This window comes from Emiliania huxleyi (assembly GCF_000372725.1).
Source record: "Emiliania huxleyi CCMP1516 unplaced genomic scaffold EMIHUscaffold_290, whole genome shotgun sequence".
NCBI classification, from domain to species: Eukaryota; Haptophyta; order Isochrysidales; family Noelaerhabdaceae; genus Emiliania; species Emiliania huxleyi.
In genome coordinates this window covers 20,459-38,949 of record NW_005199853.1, presented here as the reverse complement: position 1 = coordinate 38,949, position 18,491 = coordinate 20,459, and the positions used below count along the sequence as shown (strand labels likewise).

The 18,491-nt window shown below is 63.7% G+C and overlaps 7 protein-coding genes across 7 annotated transcripts; 3 read left to right on the top strand and 4 right to left on the bottom strand.

Moving 5' to 3' along the window:
* Positions 1 to 67: 67 nt before the first annotated feature.
* On the top strand, positions 68 to 1,027 carry EMIHUDRAFT_116380 (hypothetical protein; the record flags this gene model as incomplete). The annotated part of the gene is made up of 2 exons (XM_005775891.1): positions 68 to 841; positions 896 to 1,027. The coding sequence occupies 2 exons, from the start codon at positions 68 to 70 to the stop codon at positions 1,025 to 1,027; spliced, it is 906 nt and encodes a 301-aa protein (XP_005775948.1).
* Positions 1,028 to 2,606: 1,579 nt separating this feature from the next.
* On the bottom strand, positions 2,607 to 4,372 carry EMIHUDRAFT_239501 (hypothetical protein; the record flags this gene model as incomplete). Its single annotated transcript, XM_005775890.1, has 5 exons — positions 2,607 to 3,056; positions 3,146 to 3,518; positions 3,591 to 3,813; positions 3,910 to 4,060; positions 4,142 to 4,372. 5 exons carry the CDS (start codon positions 4,370 to 4,372, stop codon positions 2,607 to 2,609), a joined length of 1,428 nt encoding a protein of 475 aa, XP_005775947.1.
* A 108-nt stretch (positions 4,373 to 4,480) lies between these two features.
* Positions 4,481 to 5,857, top strand: EMIHUDRAFT_116378 (hypothetical protein; the record flags this gene model as incomplete). Its single annotated transcript, XM_005775889.1, has 1 exon — positions 4,481 to 5,857. One exon carries the CDS (start codon positions 4,481 to 4,483, stop codon positions 5,855 to 5,857), a length of 1,377 nt encoding a protein of 458 aa, XP_005775946.1.
* A 152-nt stretch (positions 5,858 to 6,009) lies between these two features.
* Positions 6,010 to 7,165, bottom strand: EMIHUDRAFT_239499 (hypothetical protein; the record flags this gene model as incomplete). The annotated part of the gene is made up of 4 exons (XM_005775888.1): positions 6,010 to 6,018; positions 6,087 to 6,163; positions 6,268 to 6,992; positions 7,089 to 7,165. 4 exons carry the CDS (start codon positions 7,163 to 7,165, stop codon positions 6,010 to 6,012), a joined length of 888 nt encoding a protein of 295 aa, XP_005775945.1.
* A 4,146-nt stretch (positions 7,166 to 11,311) lies between these two features.
* EMIHUDRAFT_116377 (hypothetical protein) lies at positions 11,312 to 12,559 on the top strand (the record flags this gene model as incomplete). Its single annotated transcript, XM_005775887.1, has 1 exon — positions 11,312 to 12,559. One exon carries the CDS (start codon positions 11,312 to 11,314, stop codon positions 12,557 to 12,559), a length of 1,248 nt encoding a protein of 415 aa, XP_005775944.1.
* A 2,544-nt stretch (positions 12,560 to 15,103) lies between these two features.
* Positions 15,104 to 15,691, bottom strand: EMIHUDRAFT_55362 (hypothetical protein; the record flags this gene model as incomplete). Its single annotated transcript, XM_005775886.1, has 1 exon — positions 15,104 to 15,691. A coding segment is annotated over one exon (588 nt), but the record flags the coding sequence as incomplete, so codon positions are not given.
* A 1,148-nt stretch (positions 15,692 to 16,839) lies between these two features.
* EMIHUDRAFT_444073 (hypothetical protein) lies at positions 16,840 to 18,125 on the bottom strand. Its single transcript, XM_005775885.1, has 2 exons — positions 17,778 to 18,125; positions 16,840 to 17,710 (listed from the first exon to the last, which is right to left on the bottom strand). Exons 1-2 carry the CDS (start codon positions 18,109 to 18,111, stop codon positions 17,205 to 17,207), a joined length of 840 nt encoding a protein of 279 aa, XP_005775942.1. The 5' UTR covers positions 18,112 to 18,125; the 3' UTR covers positions 16,840 to 17,204.
* Positions 18,126 to 18,491: the final 366 nt, after the last annotated feature.

Below are 18,491 nucleotides of genomic sequence, written 5' to 3'. Positions count from 1 at the left end.
TATCGCACCAGAAAAGCCCGCCGCCTTTTGATAGTGGAGCAAGGCTCGCTGCACAGCGGCGTCCCCCATGCTGCGCGGATCGCAGACCCTCGTGCGGCGCGGGCTGCAGCACTCGAGCGCCGGGCGCTGGTCGGCGCTGGTCGCCGGCGGCGCGGCGGCGCGTGTTTCCGACGCCTCTTTTGTCGAGGAGTGCCGCGCCCAATATCTCGCAAACGGCTGGTGCCACATCCCCAACTTCATTGGCAAGGAGCGCTGCGCTGAGCTGCGCAACGAGGCTGACGCGCTCCTTGAGAGCGACGCGGCGTTTGCCAGCACCGACGACCACACCGTTTACCAGCAAGAGCGGGACGAGCGGCTCCCGCTCGACCACCCGCGCAACCGGCTCATGAAGTCCACCAAGCGGATCGTCGATTACGAGCACGTCCCGCAGGAGTCGTCGCTTCGAGAGCTCTACTCGGCACCCGAACTGCGCTCGTTCGTCCAGGCGGTCGTCGGCGTGCCCGAGCTGCACCTCTCCGCCTGCCCCTACAACGCGGCCATGTACAACGGCTACTACGACTCGGACGGGCTCGACTGGCACTTCGACAGCTCCGAGTTCGGCGTCAATCTGGTGCTTCAGAACCCCACCGATGGTGGCAAGTTCGAGTACCACAGCCTCACGCGCAGCGAGGAGGACCTCTGGTCGTACGACGCTGTCACAAAGGTGCTAGCCGAGGCAGACGCCTCGGCCGAGGGCGCGGCGACGAGCGCTGAGACCGTGGAGGGACTCGCGCCGGGCTCGCTCGTCTTCTTTGCGGGCCGGCTCTCGCTCCACCGCGTATCTCCGGTGCTCAACCCCGACGTACGCTCTGCGGAGCGGTCCCTCCCGACTCACGGGGCGCTTCCCTGCGCGCAGGTGCGCGGCTCAACGCCGCGAATCAACGCTATCCTCACGTATGAGAAGTCGGAGGGGCAGCTGGCCAGCCCATACACCCTGTCCAAGTTCTTCGGCCGCTCGTCGGAGGGGCAGCAAGCCCACGCTCAGTAGGCACCCGTCACCTCAGACGAGCGCTGCGTGAGCGGCGCCGAAGTGCCAAGGCCCAGGTCGAGGCAGGGCGGTGTGCGAACGCGACTGGTGCTTGTGCCGAGCGAGAGGGTCTAGTGCGCGGTCTCGCGGTGACTATGCGTCTGAATAGGAGACGTGTGCCGCAACTCGCCGCGCGCGGGTACCAACACACCCTAGAGCGAGGGTGAGTCCACAACAGCCGCGCGGCGCACACCACGACGCCCCCACGCGGACGCGCGAGAGAGAGTGTGAGAGATATCGCATACGCGCCGCTCCCCGTCCGTCCACCGATCTAGCGGCGACTACCGGGAGGCGCGGCGAGAGGTTATATTACGACGCGCGAGGGTAAGAATGTCTCTTTCCTACAACGCTGGAACGAACACTGTGGTCTGTGCTTTGCGGCGGGGCGAGCTCGAAGCTTTATCGTGCCCCCCGGAGCGGCCGCACATTGCTCGGTACCCCCCCTGCACTTCTAAGCCCGTCCCTGCTGCTAGGGGGGGGGGGGTCTGACCCCCCCAGCAGCAGAGCGCTGCTGCTGGGGGGGGGGGGGGCCCGACCCCCCAGCAGCAGAGCGCACTGGACCCAGCTCCCGCCTCCCGCCGCCCCCCCTCCCGCCCCCTCGGCTCGTGTTTGAGCGGTACGCTCGAGGCGGTTGTGTTCACCGCGCCTTCGAGCCCAATACACCTTCGTCGTGTCGAGTGCTGGCGTTTTACTAAAGACTTGTGACCATGGTGAGTCTATCTTGTACTACCACACATAGGCGCGTATAGTGAGCCACTCACTCGGGCGTCTCGCTGACGTTGATCGATCAGCGCTGATCTCCCTAGCCTATCGCCCACCCGCTCGATCCTCGGATCGCTCGCTTGTCGCAAATCGATCGACTGAGCTGTCATCCCCGCGGCCTTTTCTTTTTTCGAAAACGCGCGCGCGGCAAAACTGTCAGGTCCGCCGCGACGCGTCGCCGCAATGGCGGGCAGAGGCGCCGCGAGGCACGAGAGGCGTAGAAGAGAGGCTGGCGTGCCCCGCACCGCCCGGTTGGCAGTAGGAGGCCCCGCCGGTGAGACCACTGATTTTGATGCCGAGACCATAAATTCTCGCAACTCGAACGCATGCTACTTACAGCTGCTGTCTGTACAGAGATGCCAGCACCCCCCACAGGCAGAGCGCTGCTGCTGGGGGGGGGGTCCCGACCCCCCCAGCAGCAGAGCGCTGCTGCTGGGGGGGGGGTCCCGACCCCCCCAGCAGCAGAACGCTGCTGCTGGGGGGGGGGTCGGCCATGGGCTTAAGTGTGCAGGGGGGGTACCGAGCAGTGTGCGGCCGCTCCCGGGCCGCCCCCCCGGGCCCCGGGCCCCGCCGGCGCCGCCCGGGCGCGCGGTGACGAACAAAAAAACTCGGTGTGCAAGAGCGATAGAGTCAACCCCCCCTTCACAAGCCTTCCCAGCCTCGCCTTCTCACCCACGCCGAATGCCGATAGGCGGCCACTGCCAAATCTACTGTCCTCGTCCTTGCAGCATCCAGAAGGTCCTTGGCCGGCCTCGGCCATACTTCGGCCTGGCTAGTTTCAGTGAGCATAGGCCCCCGGCTTGAGGAAGAGCGCGGCGCCACAGCCGACCGTCATGAAGGTGGCAGTGACTGAGAGGAGCTTGAGCGGGCTGGACATGAGTGCACCGTTGACAATCTGCGCGATCATCGAGGCGATCCGCCCCGAAGCTGCGAGGATCGAGAAGGAGAACGCGCGGACCTCGGTCGGGAACGATTCGGTTGAGAGGACCTCGAGGGCGTTCCAGCCTCCGTTGCTGGCTCCAGAGAACGTGCAAGCGGCGAGGATGACCATGCTCTTGTTGCTGGAGTCGACCATACCGAGCGCAATGGCCGAAAGAGCGGAGAGGCCCATGGTCAGCATAAGCAGCAGCTTGCGACCGATGATGTCGATGCCAAAGATGGAGATAAGGTTTCCGGGAAGCATGGCAAAGGCGTAGAGTAGCGAGACAAAGTATGCGTCGTCGACTCCCTACGCGGGTCCACAACTCGGAGTTAGGGTGAAGGTTAGGGTTCGGGTTGCTAGGATGCTAAGCTACTCCGAGTTGTGTCGCGCGCCACTGCATTCAGCAGCACGGTAATCCATGATGACAACCCATACGAGCCAAAGTTGAGCCCAAACCAGACAACGCAGAGCAGGAATAGCGAGCTGCCGTGGTTCTTCATCAGGTCGGAGCACAGCCCTCCAAAGCTTTGCGGCGGTTCGGCGTCCTCAGCATCGACGCCGGTGCCGTCAGGAGGCAAGGCACAGATCACGAGGACGGTGGCGAAGATGGGAACGGACGCGCACGCCAGGGCGTACTTCCGCCAGGGAGCATCCCACTCAGGATCTGGAACCCAGTCCGCGGGAAGGGTGTAACTCGCCGCAGCAGCTGCTCCGCCACCACCGCCCGAGAGTCGGCGCGCGCCCTCGAGGCCGCTGAGGTCGGAAGGCCTGAGGCACATGCGTCGAAACTCGGGATGAGAGGCAGACCAGGGCGTGTCCGCCAGTGCACGGGGTGCTCACCAAGTTGGCCAGTCGTGCTCTGGCTCCCCGATCATGATGAGAGCAACCCAAGCCGCAAAGATCGAGCCGACCATCCAGAAAGACGCAACCAGAGATATGGCCGGACCGGACTTGCCGGGAGGGGCGTACTCTGTCGCAAGGGCAAAGAGAGGAGGCGTCGCCGCGCCCACACCAGTGCCAGAGAGGACGCGACAGACCACGAGCGCCATAATGTTCGGCGCCGCTGTGGCAAGCGTGGTAGGGGGGGAGTCAAGGCGAGCGAACCGAACTGAAGGGGTGAAGGGCGGGCAGAACTTAGCAGGACCTGCTTGCCCCAAACCGGCGAGGCACGCGAGAATGAGAGCCCACTTCATCGCAAACACCCGGCCGAGCGTATCCGCAACGGCACCACTGATGAAGCCGCCGATAAACATACCGACGAAAATGCCGGTCGAGATCATCGTCATGCCCGCTGCGTCATCCGTCGCTCGCTACGCATGCACGGGAGATACAGTTAGTTGGTTCTTGAGCCACGCGCGCGCCGTCAGTGTGCGCGGATGTGCGCGGCGTACCGGAAGCATAAATCCTCCCTTCATCACCTCGACTGACTCTCCAGCATTGCCGAGGCAGAGGGTCAGGAGCAGCAGCCAGACGGGCCTGCCGCCGGTGGCGTCGACAGTCTCGTTGGTGACCGTGTCGGACTCGACATCGTACCCAACACCAGGCTTCTTCACGCCACCACGCGCGACCGAGCTTCTGCGCGAAAAACGCCCACTCGCCGCCGACAGCTTGCCCGTCTGCATCGCGGGAGGCGTCGGCCTATCGTTCGGGGGGGGGGACTGTCGAATCCAATGCTGAGAACTTGGATGAAAGCGGCGACACCGAATCGGCCATAAACGGCAGCGGCGGCCATGGAGACAGCAGCAGTGTGGCTGGCATTCGTTTTGGGCAGCGCCTGCGGTCTTCTCTACATCGGGGCGATTTGCGGCTGGGGTGCGATCTCGGTCATCCTTGAAGCTGATGGGGTCTGCGGCGACGCATGTGCCCCCGGCGAGGAGCTTCCCTGCCCGGCACAGAACAACAACCTACTTCTGATTTACACCATTGCGATGAGCGCAATGAACCTCAGTGGGACGCCCGGGGGGATCCTGTGCGACAAATGTGGGGTCATAGGAGGAGCTGCTGCGGCTGGAGTGGCGGTTATCCTCGGGGCAGCGGCCGTCGGCGTGCTAGACTCCTCAGACTCTACCATGTTTCAAGCAGCGTTCGTGCTCATGGCGTGTGGAGGTAATACGACCTTCTTTGCTGCCTTGAAGATGGTGTTCATGTTTCCGCAGGAGAAGCACGCCACAATCCTCAGTACGATCTGCGCGCTTTATGACGCCTCCTCTGCCGTGCCGCTGCTCTTTTTCCTCGCCTTCTCTGCAGGGGCCTCGCGCGAGGCGATCTTCCTCAGCTACGCTGCGTCTGCCGCTGTGCTGTTCGCCGCTTGGATCGGTGCGCTGCTGTACGTGAGGAGCGCCGGCGCGGCCCCGGATCCAAAGACATCGCGGGCAGCGGGCCTCAGCAAGGACAGCTTTGTCGCCGCACGCCTCAGTGCAATGCAGGGCAGGGGGAGCGTGATGGCATCCGAACGCTTCACAAGCACGGTGTACCAGGAGATGCCATCGGCGCCCTCCGAGCACGAAGTGCCCACGCTGCACACGTCCACGCTGACGGGGATGCTCACCTCGTCGCAGTTTTTCCTCGGGCTGCTATGGTTTGTGTTGAGCGCACAGCGGTGCAATCTGTACCTCGGCACCGTCAAGTACGTTCTGGAGGAGCAAGGGGACGACGACAACAAGTACATGGCGATTTTGACCGCGATGCTCCCGCTCGGACTTGCGTGCGTCCCGGTCATCGCTTTTGTGCACGACAAGCTCAAGCTGCTCGGCTCGATGCAAGCAGTCACGGCTCTGGGCATGGTTTATGGGCTCTGTGCCATCTTCCTGCCGTTGCACTTGCAGCCGATCACCTTTGTTCTCTTCGCCGGATACCGGGCAGCCGTCTTCTCGGTCTTCTGCATCTATGCGACGCACGTCTTTGGGCCGCTCGCGTCCGGGACAGTCAACGGCGTCATCTTCTTCATCGGAGGCATTGCGAGCATGTCCCTCGCACCCATCAGCTCGTTTGTGAACGGATCACTAGATGGGGACTGGAGCCCAGTCTACCACACGTACAGTGCACTGTGTCTCGTGCAGCTCGTCGCCGTTAGCCTTGCGGCGAGGTGGTGGCGACGCGCAAGGTGAGGTCGCCTCTCTCGGCCCTCGACGCTCGAGCCCTCCCGTGGTCGTGCTCGAGAGGTGGCGTCCGCTCGATACTACGATACTGTCCGATCGCTCGAGTCTCGGCTGAGCCAAAAGCCGCGTCTCAAGCGTCGATTGGACCGACGCCAAAATCCTTAAAAGGCCTGTGAGGCGGGTCATGTGGGGGCGCCTGTGTTCGGCTTCTTTTCGCGTATATCGGTCCATATCGTACAGACGGAGGGTCGGACTCGGAGCGCGCGCGCTGGTGGAGCGGGTCATTTCCGTCTCTACGATCGATATCGCGAGCGCCTCGTGTACATGTACACGCTTGCGGAGAGTTGCACGGAGATCTCGCGGTCCGGCGCGCGGTGTGGTCTCCGCGGTCACACGGAGACTCTCCTACCCAACCTCACAGGGCCCGTCGTAGACACTGACACATTCTGACGGAGGGATCAGAGCTACGCGCTCCGACCGCTTGGCTAGCACCACGCTGCGCTCCCGCACAGCGCGCGAGAGCCGCCCAAGTTCCTCACCGTCACCCGTTGCCTGTCGAGCGACGAGGGCGAGCGCCTCGCCCATCTCGCGCTGGTAGTCTAGGTCGGCCGTCACTCGGAAGACGGTCGAGCCGTACGGCGACCAAGAGACGAGGTGCAACGTGGCAGCGCCGGTGGCGAGCAGCTGCCCCTGCAGCTGCGGCATCATGCGAGGGAGTACCTTGACGTGCGGGGCGGGTTGGCCTCCGCGGAACGGGCACTTGACCTCGACGACTAGGCCGCCAGGCCAGACCTGCTCGGCCCCGCGGACGATCGCGTCGGGCGTCGCGCCAACAGAGGCGCGCGCGCCGGAGGGATGCGAGACCTCGAACGGCCAGAAGCCAGTCTCGTGTGCTTCAGCCGAGGGGCATGCCGCCGAGAGGTACGACGAGAGGTAGGTGGCCAGCCCGCTCGCTTCGTGGCGCTGTCCCCAGTCCACGCCAGGGTCGCTCTGCTGCACATCGGCTGACGCGCCCGCGCCCAGCTTTCGCGTCAGCCGGTGCGCAGACGCCTTGCCGTGGAACCCGAGGGCCGCGGCAAAGTGGGAGGCGGTCAGGCGGCCCCGACGCCGTTCGAGCCACCGCGCGTTGACGCCGCCGCAAACTCTCTGCGGTACCTCAGGTCGACGCGTCGATTGCAGCGGCGCCACGTCCCAAGCCCTCCGCAGGCGCGGAACATCCTCTAAGCGGAGCCTCGCGCACCTCGCCAGCTGCTCCTGCAAAGGCACGGTCCGGCGGCTGCGCTCGCACCAGAGCGGACGTGACGAGGAGCCTCTCATGGCTGTCGCCTGCGCCCCCGTCGAGTTTCTCGAGGTTATCAATGTGGATTCCCGCCGTTGGTAGGTAGGTAGGTGTGCGACTCTCTAGGCAGAGACAAGGAGGGCCCCCGCACACACGTACCCACACATAGAGAGAGAGAGAGCTTCGGTGAAGGGGGTGAACCGCGCCATCCTCGATCGCCGTGCAAAGCTCGCTTCCGAGCTCTCACGCCGCGCGCCGCGCGTATCTCGCGAATACTTGATTTTGCAGGGCTGTAAGGTGCCTATATGGGCTTCCAGTATCGGACCTTCAAGACATGCGCTTTTGGCCGGTGGCCTCCTCGGACATGGTACCTCCGGTGAGATAGAAGATAGGCTGCCAGTTCGAGAGAGCAGGCGCACATCGCTTCCAGGGAGGGGGGCGCGCTTCTACTCACGCCCCACCCCCCCCCTAGCATGTGGTGAAGCCTCTGGGGGGGTCGGGAACCCCCCCCTAGCATGTGGTGAAGCCTCTGGGGGGGGTCGGACCCCCCCCCTAGCATGTGGTTGGCACCCCCCAGCATTTTGTGGGCTAGGAATAGAGCCGTAGCCGCCAGAGAGCCGATTTTGCCCCCAAAGTTGTGAAATCGTGGCTGAAACTCCAATATCTTGGATAATCTGACCAGTCTCAAGGCTCATGTAGCTCCAAAGGATGATTTTCCTCTCGAAAATACTGCGAAATGAGGCGTAAAATCAAGGGCCCGGAGGGTCTGACCACGAGTCTCGGGGGGGGGTCTCGGGGGGGGGTCCTCGGCCACGACCACCCCCCAGCATGTGGTGAAGGTGCTGGGGGGGGCGGGACCCCCCCCCTAGCATGTGGTGAAGCCTCTGGGGGGGGTCGGACCCCCCCCCTAGCATGTGGTGTTAGTAGAAGCGCGCCCCCCTCCCTGGAAGCGATGTGCGCCTGCTCAGACTGGGGCCGATCGAACTTGAGTTGTTCGGAGGAGGAATCCGGCCAGCACGGGTACAAAGAGGGGTACCCGGAGAATCCCCAGCTGCGGAAACGTAGGGTCGCTCAAGAGGTGCGAACGTGCGATACTGCGGGGGAGTGTAAGGTATCCCTGGTGTGGACGATTTTCTTCGCGGTATCCGCGGCGGGATATGGCGGGATATGGCGGGATACCGGGAGATACCGGGAGATACCAGGAGATACACGTGGATATGATGAGATACGGAGCCCCCACGATGTGTTCACGACAACGTCAGTGAAGCGTGAAACCGCAAATCGGACGCGAGAGCGCACTTCCGCGCTTCGACCGGCCGTGATCTGCCGTGATCTGCTGAGCGCTCGATTCCCATGACTGGCGAGAGCTCGTCGATGGAGCATCGCAAGGACAAGAAGGAGAAGAGCGCCGAACGCAAGCGCGACCGCAAGAAGCACAAGAAGCGGCATCACGACAGCGACGGCAGCAGCTCGGTCGGCGGGATATGGCGGGATATGGCGGGATATGGCGGGATATGGTCAGATATGGTCAGATATGGAGAGATACTGTTCCCGGGCATTCACACTATATTCCTCTGAGATAATATTATATTTCGCCGCCACCGCGGCGCGCGCGCTTTATCCGTACCGGCAGGCCATGTCTAGCCCTCAAGTCGAGCAATGGCGCGAAGCTATTAACAAGGAACTTTCTGGTCTCATTGCCCTCAACACCTGGGACCTTGTACCGATTGCTTCGATTCCTGCCGCCGCCAATATTATGCACTGCCACTTTGTATTTGCAATCAAGCGCAAGGCTGACGGTTCAATCGACAAGTTCAAGGCGCGCCTTGTCGCCGACGGCAACACTCAGAAGCATGGTGTCGACTTCAATCGCGTCTTCGCTACCGTCGTCAAGGCCCTTACTATCCGCCTCGTACTCGCCATCGCCGCCGCCCGTGATTACAATTTGACTTCTCTCGATATTCGGCAGGCTTATTTACAGGCGACCATTGACGAGGATCTGTACATGCGCGTTCCTCCAGGAGTCAACAGTGGCAACAACTCCCTCGTTTGCAAACTGCGGCGCAGCCTTTATGGACTCAAACAGGCAGGGCGAGAGTGGGGACTACTCCTCACCTCCTTCCTCGTTTCCTGGGGATTCGTTCGCTCGACCATCGACGTGTGCCTGTATATCTACCGATCTGGCAATCTTGTCTTATGGGTGCTAGTTTACGTCGACGACATACTCATCGCCGACAACTGCCCCACGCTGCGCGCCCGTTTTGTTGCCGACATCTCCAAGCGTTTTCCTACCGAGGACAAGGGCGAGCTCGAATGGATACTGAACACCGCCATCACGCGTGACCGCGGCGCACGGACCCTGAACTTGTCCCAGGGCCTCTACGCCGCCGACCTCGTTACCAAGTTCAGCGCCTATTTCGATCGGTCCCGCTCACGCCGCTTCGACTCGCCTATGGAAGAGGGGCTCGAACTGTCCGCCGATGATCAGCCCGCCGTTGGATCTGTTGAACACGACGAGATGTCCGAATTCCGCACCGCCTACATGGCCATCGTCGGCGGACTACTGTGGCTTGCCAATATGACGCGCGTCGACATTGCTTATTCCGCGTCTCAGCTCGCTCGGTTTATGACGAACCCTGGCCCGTCGCATTTTAAAGCCGCCATCCGGGTGCTTATCTACGTGCGCGACACAGCTGACCGCGCCCTCGTCATGCAGCCGAATTCCAACCGCAACCTTGAGAGCTACGTCGATTCAAACTGGGCCACGAAGTTCTCTTGCTCCGGTGGCATGTTCTTCTTCTACGGATGTCTCTTCCACTGGTTCTCCAAAATGCAGCGATCCGTCACGCTGTCTAGTGCCGAGGCAGAGTTCTTCGGCGCCATGCTAGCCGCCAAGGAGGTGATTTTCATCCGTGAGCTACTGATCGACCTTGGATTTTCCATCGACGGCGCCAGCGTCATCAACTGCGACAGCAAGTCCGCCGTCGGCATGGCCTTCGATCCCGTTGCCTTCAAGAAGACCAAGCACATCTTGCGCGCCGCCGAGTTTCTTCGCGATCTCGTCAGCCGTGGCGTTATCTCTGTCGAACACCTCCCCGGCGTCGTGATGCTCGCTGACCTACTCACGAAGGCTGCCTCGCGGGCCGTCTTTACTGGCCTGATCAAGCAGCTCGACGACTTTCATGCCCTTTGAATTTATTTGTCCCTCGCGCCCCGCACTCGGGCCAGGAGGGGCTGTTCCCGGGCATTCACACTATATTCCTCTGAGATAATATTATATTTCGCCGCCACCGCGGCGCGCGCGCTTTATCCGCGCGCTATATTAGTAGAGCCAAACTTGTGTTCTTGTTTTGGATCAAACTTGTTACAGCTCAGCGAACGCGATGCGGCCTCTGCCTAGCCTCCTGCTCCTATGCGCGAGCTATGGCGTGACCGCTATCGCGTAGATACGTCAAGATACCGCAAGAAAATCGTCCGCACTAGGGCTTAAGGTGCCTATAATGGGCTGTCGGATTTTTCCGCGCCTCGAAATTCGTAACAATCGCCTCGCCGCTCCACGATGCCTTTCTCCGTTGCCTCCAGCCGCCATTGTCCTCCACGATGCCATTGTCCTCGATCCAGTGCCGGCCTGTGACAAGCTTGGCAGCTCGCGGATCGACGATCGCCACGAGCTGCTGCCCGGCGACCGCCGCTCGCCTTCGACAAGGCGAAGGAGGCGAGCGAGGGAGGTGGCGATGGAGGAGGCGGCGGCAAGGGAGGCTGTAAGGGAGGCGGCGGCGGCGGAACGGGTGAGAGTGGAGGGGGAGGAGGAGCTGTCGAGGGAGGTGGTGAAGGAGGAGGCAAAGATGGAGGAGAGAGGGGCGAGGGAGGAGGAGGCGGCTAGGTAGGAGGAGGCGGCGAGGGCGGAGGTGGCGGCGAGGGGGGAGGAGGCGGCAAGAGAGGAGGCGGCGAGGAAGGGGCGGGCGGTGGAGGCGGCGGTGGCGGCGGAGGAGGTGGCGAGGGGGGGGGAGGTGGCAAGGGAGGGGTCGGCGGTGGAGGCGGCGGTGGCGGCGGGGGTTTGGATTGTGGACTCCTGGGTGAACACAACGAGCGGGCAGCGCTGCACCAGGCGGACCCACGGACGGCGTGCTCAGCGAGCCGCGAGGCGGAGGCAGGCCGAGTGAGCGCGAGCCGCATCGGCGCCCATGTCCCGCGCAGCGGCGAGCATCAAGTCAATGGGCGTCGATCGGCTGGTGGCGACGCTAGCAGAGTTTGGCACGGAGGACGAGCGCCTCGCCCGAGCGTGCTTCACCAGCCTTCTCTGTCGCGTGATGGACGAGGTTGCGCGGCAGGGGGAAGCGTATGCAGAGCTGCCTTTCGTCTGCGCCGTCACGGGCGCGATGCTCGCGCACAAGGCCACGCCCGAGTTCCTACAGACGGGTGGGATGCTACTCGCCCCCGTGCTCACCGGCTTGGCTCCGAGCCGTGAGGCCCTATCGATGGGCGCCGAGGCGTTGGTCGCGATGATGCTGCCGATGCTGCCGCTCTCAGGCAGTGCCGCTCTGAGCCAGATTGCGCCGAATGTGCTGCTTCTGCTCGCTCTGGTGGCTCGAAACTCGGACGTCCTGTTGGATGCGGGGGCCGTGGGGCTCTTCGAGGCGGTGCAGCGCTCCCACCACGTGCCCGAGGACCTGAAGGTCAAATGCGGCGTTGCCGTCGAGATCGTCCGGGATGGAGATATCACGCTGACTCCCGAGCCGTCCTTTGAGGAGTGGCAGGCAAACGAGGCGAGAAAGGCGAGCGTGCTGGCGGCGAAGGCGCGCGGCACCGCGGCGTTCCGCCGTGGTGAGTGGGAGCTGGCGGCCCGCGAGTATGGCGCTGCGCTCGAGGTGTACGCTGGCGCTGGCGCTGGCACGCCGCCGCCGCCGAGGGCGCGCCGTACGGCTCCGGTCTACTCCGGGCCCGCCCTCACCAGCGAGGAGCGTGAGGAGCAGCGCGCGGAGCAGGTGGTCCTCCACTCCAACTGCGCCGAGGCCTTTCTGCGGCTCGACGAGTACCAGGCGGCCAGGGAGTGCGCGACGGCCGCGCTTGAGCTCGATCCTGCGCACGGCAAGAGCCTGCACCGGCGCGCGCGGGCTCTGCGGCAGCTCGGCCCGTGGATCGGAGGCGACGCCGCGCTGGTCGGCGCCGAAGCGGACCTTTTGGAGCTGACGCGCCTCGGCGGCGGCGCGGCCGTGGCCGAGCTGCTGGCGGAGGTGCGCGAGGTGCAGGCGAGGATGCGAGCCGCGCGAGGCGAGGCGCATCACAGCCACGTCTCGCAGTTTCTCGAGCGGGAACGCGAGGCTCGCCTCGCCGGGCCGACGCCGTACCAAGGCTTGCAGCGCAGTGGGACGGAGGCTCTATATCGATCAATTCAATTCGCGCTGCGTTCCCTCTGCACTGCGGCGAACTGAATAGGTGGTAGAGGGCGGGGTTTGACATGCCAGAGACCTCCACCAGTCCACTCACCAGCCACTGGAGCCAGAGTTCTCCACACTCACTCAGTGCGCGCGTCATCCGTGTCGCGTGTGTTTGAGCTGTGGTAAATAAATAAACAAAGTGCAGTAGAAAATCCAAAATCCAAATCGCAAACATAGAAACCCAAACACACACAGCCACGTGGCATAGGAGAGCAGGAGGTGAAAGGAGGCCAGCACAAGTTGCAAGGACGCACGAGCGAGAAGCACAGCAGTGCAGACAGATGGCAGCTTCGCGAGCTACGGGGGCGGCCACGGCACGGCCCGGTGGCCGCCCCCGCAATGAGGCCAAGCGGTGGGCATCCGGCAAAAGCCGCAAGACGGGATTCGCGAAGGCGCGGGCCACCTTCCGCGGCGGAGGCCGCGGAAGCGCGGCGGCTGCGGAGAGGCACGACAGCATGATGACAAAAGCACGCTGGCGGGGCACCGAGGCCATCGCAAGGGAGACCCCAGAATAAAATAAATAAAAAATATCAAATAAATAAAGAAGAAGAAGGTCCCGTAACCCGATACCGATCATCCGGCCCGCTGAGTGCGCTTCTCAGCTCCCCGGCCCTGGATGTGAGGTTAATGACTGCGCTCCAAGTGCTCCAAGTCCCCCAAATAAGAAAGAAAGAAAGAAAACAGACACACGGGGGGAAGGGTGGATGGCACTTAGCGGACACCTCTCTACTGTGAGATGGGTAAAAAGGAACAGGTCCCCGCCCGTGCGATCTTTGTGCAGGCGTTGAGCAAAAATGTGTAAAAAATACCGGAAAATCAATAAAACGGTAATAAATAGAGCAGTCAAGACTCCAGGAGAGATGGGCGACGCACGAACACAGAGCTCAGAGGCACAGTGCGCACCCCGCCCCGCTCACAGGGCGTGCATCACACAGGCGTGGACTGTGTGACTCCTCGGGTTTCTGGGACTCGACAGAGGTGTGCTAGTCGCTACAGTCGGACGGCTCCGGCACGTCTAAAAGAGAGAAAGAAAACAGACAACCCAAACGAGGGATGGGGGAGGAGGACAGGGTCCACAAATAAATAAATAATAAGAAGTGGCCCCGCGAGCTGGGAAGAGGACCGCCGCAAGCGGCGTGGCGTGGGGCGGTTGAGCATCCCTCCGGGGGCCCCTCTGCGCCGGGGAGGCGTTGTTGGAGGCTAGGACGCAAAGCGTCCGTCGCCTTTTTCAAACTCGGGGCCGTCGGGGCCCACTCCGCTGCGCTCCGACCCAAATTTGGAGGGCCATGAAATTTAAGGTGTTGCTGCGCAAAAGGGGCGGGGCGCGGGCGCGCGCAGCCCGCCGAGAGCTCTTTGGAGACCAGACCTTTCGGTGGTTCATGCTTTCTATGTCTATCTATCATGCTTCATGACACGCGGACACGCGGTGGTGGGAGCTGGTGGAGCTGTCAGCTGATCGATCCAAGCGGGTGGGGAGTGGGGGGCATGGCTGGGCATGCAGGTCCGCCAGTCGGCCCGGCCTCTGACGTGGTGCTGCCGCTGCATTCGCTGAAGAAGAGAGCAGTGAAGAGAGGTGCGACTTGATTGGAGGCACTGGAGGCGAGGGTAGGGGGAAGGGAAGGTTGGGCCGGGCCGTGAGGGGCTGATGGCGCTGGCCAGCGCGGGGTGTGAGATGTCGTCGTCGTCGTATACTGCTGGCCCTCGCCCTCAGTTGCCAGGGCTGTGGGCTGCAGAATTGGCGTCTGTGGCGTCTACGCAGGCTCTGCAGCGTGATGGCTGGCGGGACTGCGAGGCCGGCGGCAGCGGAAGGAGAGGCTGGGCACGAGCCAGGAACAGGCTGGCCAGGTCCGCAGGTGGCTGCGCTCGGGCGAGGCGCGCGCGCGCATGGCAGGCCGAGCAGGCTCAGCATGTATGGTGAACCCCCGATGTCGCGATGCGGTCCCGCTTTTCCGCGATCATTTCGTCCGCGTCCAATCGAAGGAAGCGCCGGATCGCCCATGTTATGGAGTTAGCCAAACTTGCCCCGCCCGTTCTTCGTCGCATTTTCCGTGGTGTTCGCACGGTATTCGGATTTTCGCTATTTGGTCGTGTGGGTGTGATTCCGGGATTAGTCAATGGTACCGCGTCGGCGACGCGGGCCCGGGCGCCTTGCGGGCAGAGCCCTTAGCCACCCCTTTTATCTTGCGCGGTCAAAACGGACACCTCTACTGTGAGATGGGTAAAAAGGAACAGGTCCCCGCAGAGGCTTTTTTTTCTTTTTGGTTTTCGCGCGGCGAACACACGTGGCTCTGTGGCGACTGTGGACGACTGACTGGCGCACGGGCTGGGGGGGAGAGAGAGATTCAGATTTGTTGTCCGACAGCTCTCACATGCATGGCGGGTTGGCGTGCACAAAAAAGGAATCCGGGCGTGCCAGCAGTGTGGAGCAGAGCGTGCCCGGGAAAACTACGCTGCGGCTACGGGCCCCACTGGCAATGCGAACGACACACATGGACATTCATGGCTCTGTATTCTGTCCGTATTCGGCGCTCGCCCTCACAGGAGCATGCGGAGCGCGGAGACGTAGAAGAAGGCTGGCGCCGCGACGAGCAGGTACGAGTCCAGCCGGTCGAGGAGCCCCCCGTGGCCGGGCATGATGCTGCCCGTGTCTTTGACGCGCGCGGAGCGCTTGAGCAGCGAGACGGTCAGGTCGCCGGCCAATCCCATCAGCGCGCAGCCGATGCCGTACAGGCCGCCGGTCGCGAGCGGGTAGGGCCAGCCCAAAAGGACGGCCGCCGCCGCCATGGTCGCCGTCGCCGCGACGACGCCGCCCCACAGCCCCTCCCACGTCTTCCCCGGCGAGACGGAGATGAGCGGCGTGCGCCCGAACCGCTTGCCGACAAAATAGGCCGCGACGTCGGCGAAGACGATGGCGAGCATCGTCCACCACTGCACGAGCGCCCCTGCCGTCAAGAGGTCGCTGCGGGACCGCTCCAGCGCGACGAGCGGCGCGCAACCCCGCAGGCGTGGAGGCACAATCGCGGGGAGCAGCGCCGCGGGCGCCATCGGCCCGATGCCTCTCAGCCGCACCCAGAAGGAGGGCATGTAGCCAAACAAGAAGACGCCCATGAAGGTGGTGCCGACGTCGTCGTACGTCGTTGGCGGCGTGTCGCGCGGCGTGTACCTCCAGGGAGACATCACGGAAGGCTCAGGGAAGGTGCGGCGGAGCCGTGGCGGCTCCCCGGCGTGCCGCGGCGTGTACCAGGGGAAGAGGCGGCCGTAGCAGCGCTCGAAGCCGGGCCGGAGCAGCAAGTAGATGATCGTCGCGCACCCCGTGAGCGGAAACGCAGCCTCCCGCATCGCCACCGACGGGCAGGCGGCGGCGACGTACCTGCCGGGCAGAGGTGCGGCGGTCGGAGCCGAGCGCTGCACTGTCGCGCGGGCGATCGGGCGGCGGGCGCACATGGCGCACGAGCCGAGGAGGCCGAGCTTCCAGGTTGGGTTGATCCCTACGGCAAGGCGTGCTCTCTCGCGTGCAGGCCCTGGGAGGCGGGTCCGAGGCTTGCGCGTGGTCGTGTGAGCACCGTTGCGGCGGACCATGTCGTAGTACTCGTTCTGTGCGACGACCGCGAACATCATGAAGACGGACAGGAAGCCGACGGTCCCGGAGAAGATCCAGCTCGAGACAAAGACGGCGAACGAGAAGCCGGTGAAGCCGCGCCGCCACAGACCTCGCCGCCGGACCTCGCCCGGCGCGAAGGCGCCCACGGTACATGGGACCAGGGCCGCAAGGCAGAGGGAGATTGTGCCGACGATCGGGCGAACCGATCGTGCCAGCACCTCGGCGGCCAGCATCCGCGGCGCACCCGCTCGCCGCGCCTGAAGCCGCGCCTGAGCCGAGCTGCGAGGACGAAGTGGCGCTGCCGACACAGCCGCTCCCAGCAAAGGGCGGCGCACGAGAGGCGATGGCCTCGCTGCTGCGTGAGCCGCGTGCGGCTGGAGCGCGGGCAGGAGCGCGACTGTCAAGGCGGCGGCGAGGCTGAACATGTATATGTCCAGCCGAGCTCAGGCGCGACCCTCGCGCGAGAGCAAGACAGAGAGAAGTGACCACTCACGGACAGCCCGGTCTTGTGCGGCTGCCACAGCTGCCACAGCGATGGGCTCGCCCTCAGTGTCCTTCAATCCCTTGTGTTCCTTCTGTCAGTGAGCGACAAACTGCCGGCGACTGCCGGCACACTGATCACTGTAAGACCGCATGTGCATGGCGCATGGGTGTGAGGTCAGGTGTATGTGTTAACGTATAACGAACCAAGTTGCAAGTAACGATCCGCGCGCGACCGCGCAATGCGGCTTGAGCGAGGGCTTGAGCGCCACAACACCCGGTCGGCATCGCGCCATCTCGGCCGCCGCTGACTGAGCCTGAGGTCAGATCCTTCTCCTCTGTTGATGGTAACACTTGTCTACTCGCTGGAGCCGAGCAGGAGGGCCCGGCGCACAAGCCACCTGTGCATAGTGCAACTCAGGGTCCACACCCCGTACCGCAAGTGTGTGAGCACACTAGCACGACAAGGGCGTGGATTGGCGCACACTATAGCACACAGGACGCGCCGCCGCCGCGCAAACGGAGACGCGGAGCGATAGCAGCATCTCGGCGCCGCGATCACTTGCTCGCCATCCGCGACTTGGTCTTGTCTGCGAGGACCGACTTGAACCCGCTGCCCATGTTTGACGAGATGGAGACGGCCTGCCGCAGGAACTGAAAGTCGGGCTCGACGACCGCGTCGAGGCAGAAGGCCGCCACGTCGGCGCGCGTGATGGCGCCCGCGTCCTGGTCCTTCCCCGCGGTGACGACCCCGGTGGGCGGGTCCGACTTGAGGCCGCCCGGGCGCACGATGCAGTACTCGAGGTCGGCGCCCGCCGACGTGATGACCGCCTCCTGCGCGTTCTTGTCGCTCATGATGGACGACATCACAGTCATCATCAGCAGCCGGAAGGCCCACGGCGCCTGGTCCATTGAGTCGCCCGCGCCGATCGTCGTGACGACCGAGATGCGCTTCACGCCATTGGCCTTGCAGGCGGCCACTATGTTGGCGGTGCCGTCCTGCAGCATCGTGGGGCCGACGTCGCTCGTCTTGCCGCCGAGCGCCACGACCACGCCCGTCACACCTGTACGGGGTGTGCGCATGTGTGGAACCCTGCTGCTCACGCGTGGACGGCCGAGGAGAGCACTCGCCTCCGCTGGCAAAGACCGCGTCGACGTCCGCCTTGTTGGTGACGCTGCCGGTGGTGACCGAGAGCTTGTCGCTGGCAAACGGCGAGCCCTCCGAGAAGCCCGCCGCCGTGCGCGGCGCCTTGAGCTTGGAGGCGTCGCGTACGAGGCAGCTCACGTCCTCGCCCCGCTCGAGCGCCTGCAAAACCGCCTCGCTTCCAGTGCCGCCGCTCGCGCCGAAGACCGCGATGCTCAGGGTCGGAGCGCGCGCACGCGGCGCCACCGCCGCCGGCGAGCGCGCCGGCGAGAGGAGGAGGCCCGACGACAGCAGCGCGGCCGTGGAGAACAACATGCACATGCGATGGGAGTTCGCTGTCGTCTGAAATAAAGAATTTTCCCATGCAACAAATGAACTCTACAAACGCCGTCGAAGAGACCGGCCCACATGGCCGGCCGCTCTTCCCCCCTCCCCTCGAAACCGCGCTCAATCGCTCGCTCGTCGCACTCCACCCCCCGAGCCCGGCCATCGCGGGACCGCCGCCCGCCGCCACCCCCCGTCGTCTGAAAGAAATCAGGTTACTTTGGTTTTCATTCCGCATTCGACCTGCCATCTGACGTTCGCCAACGCCATGGTGGCCCAAGAAAGGAAGAAAGTAAGAATTTCTAACTCTCTCACTGGACACTGCATCGCTGCAGAGTGTCCCTTCTAAACAAAGAAAGAAACAAGCCATCAACACA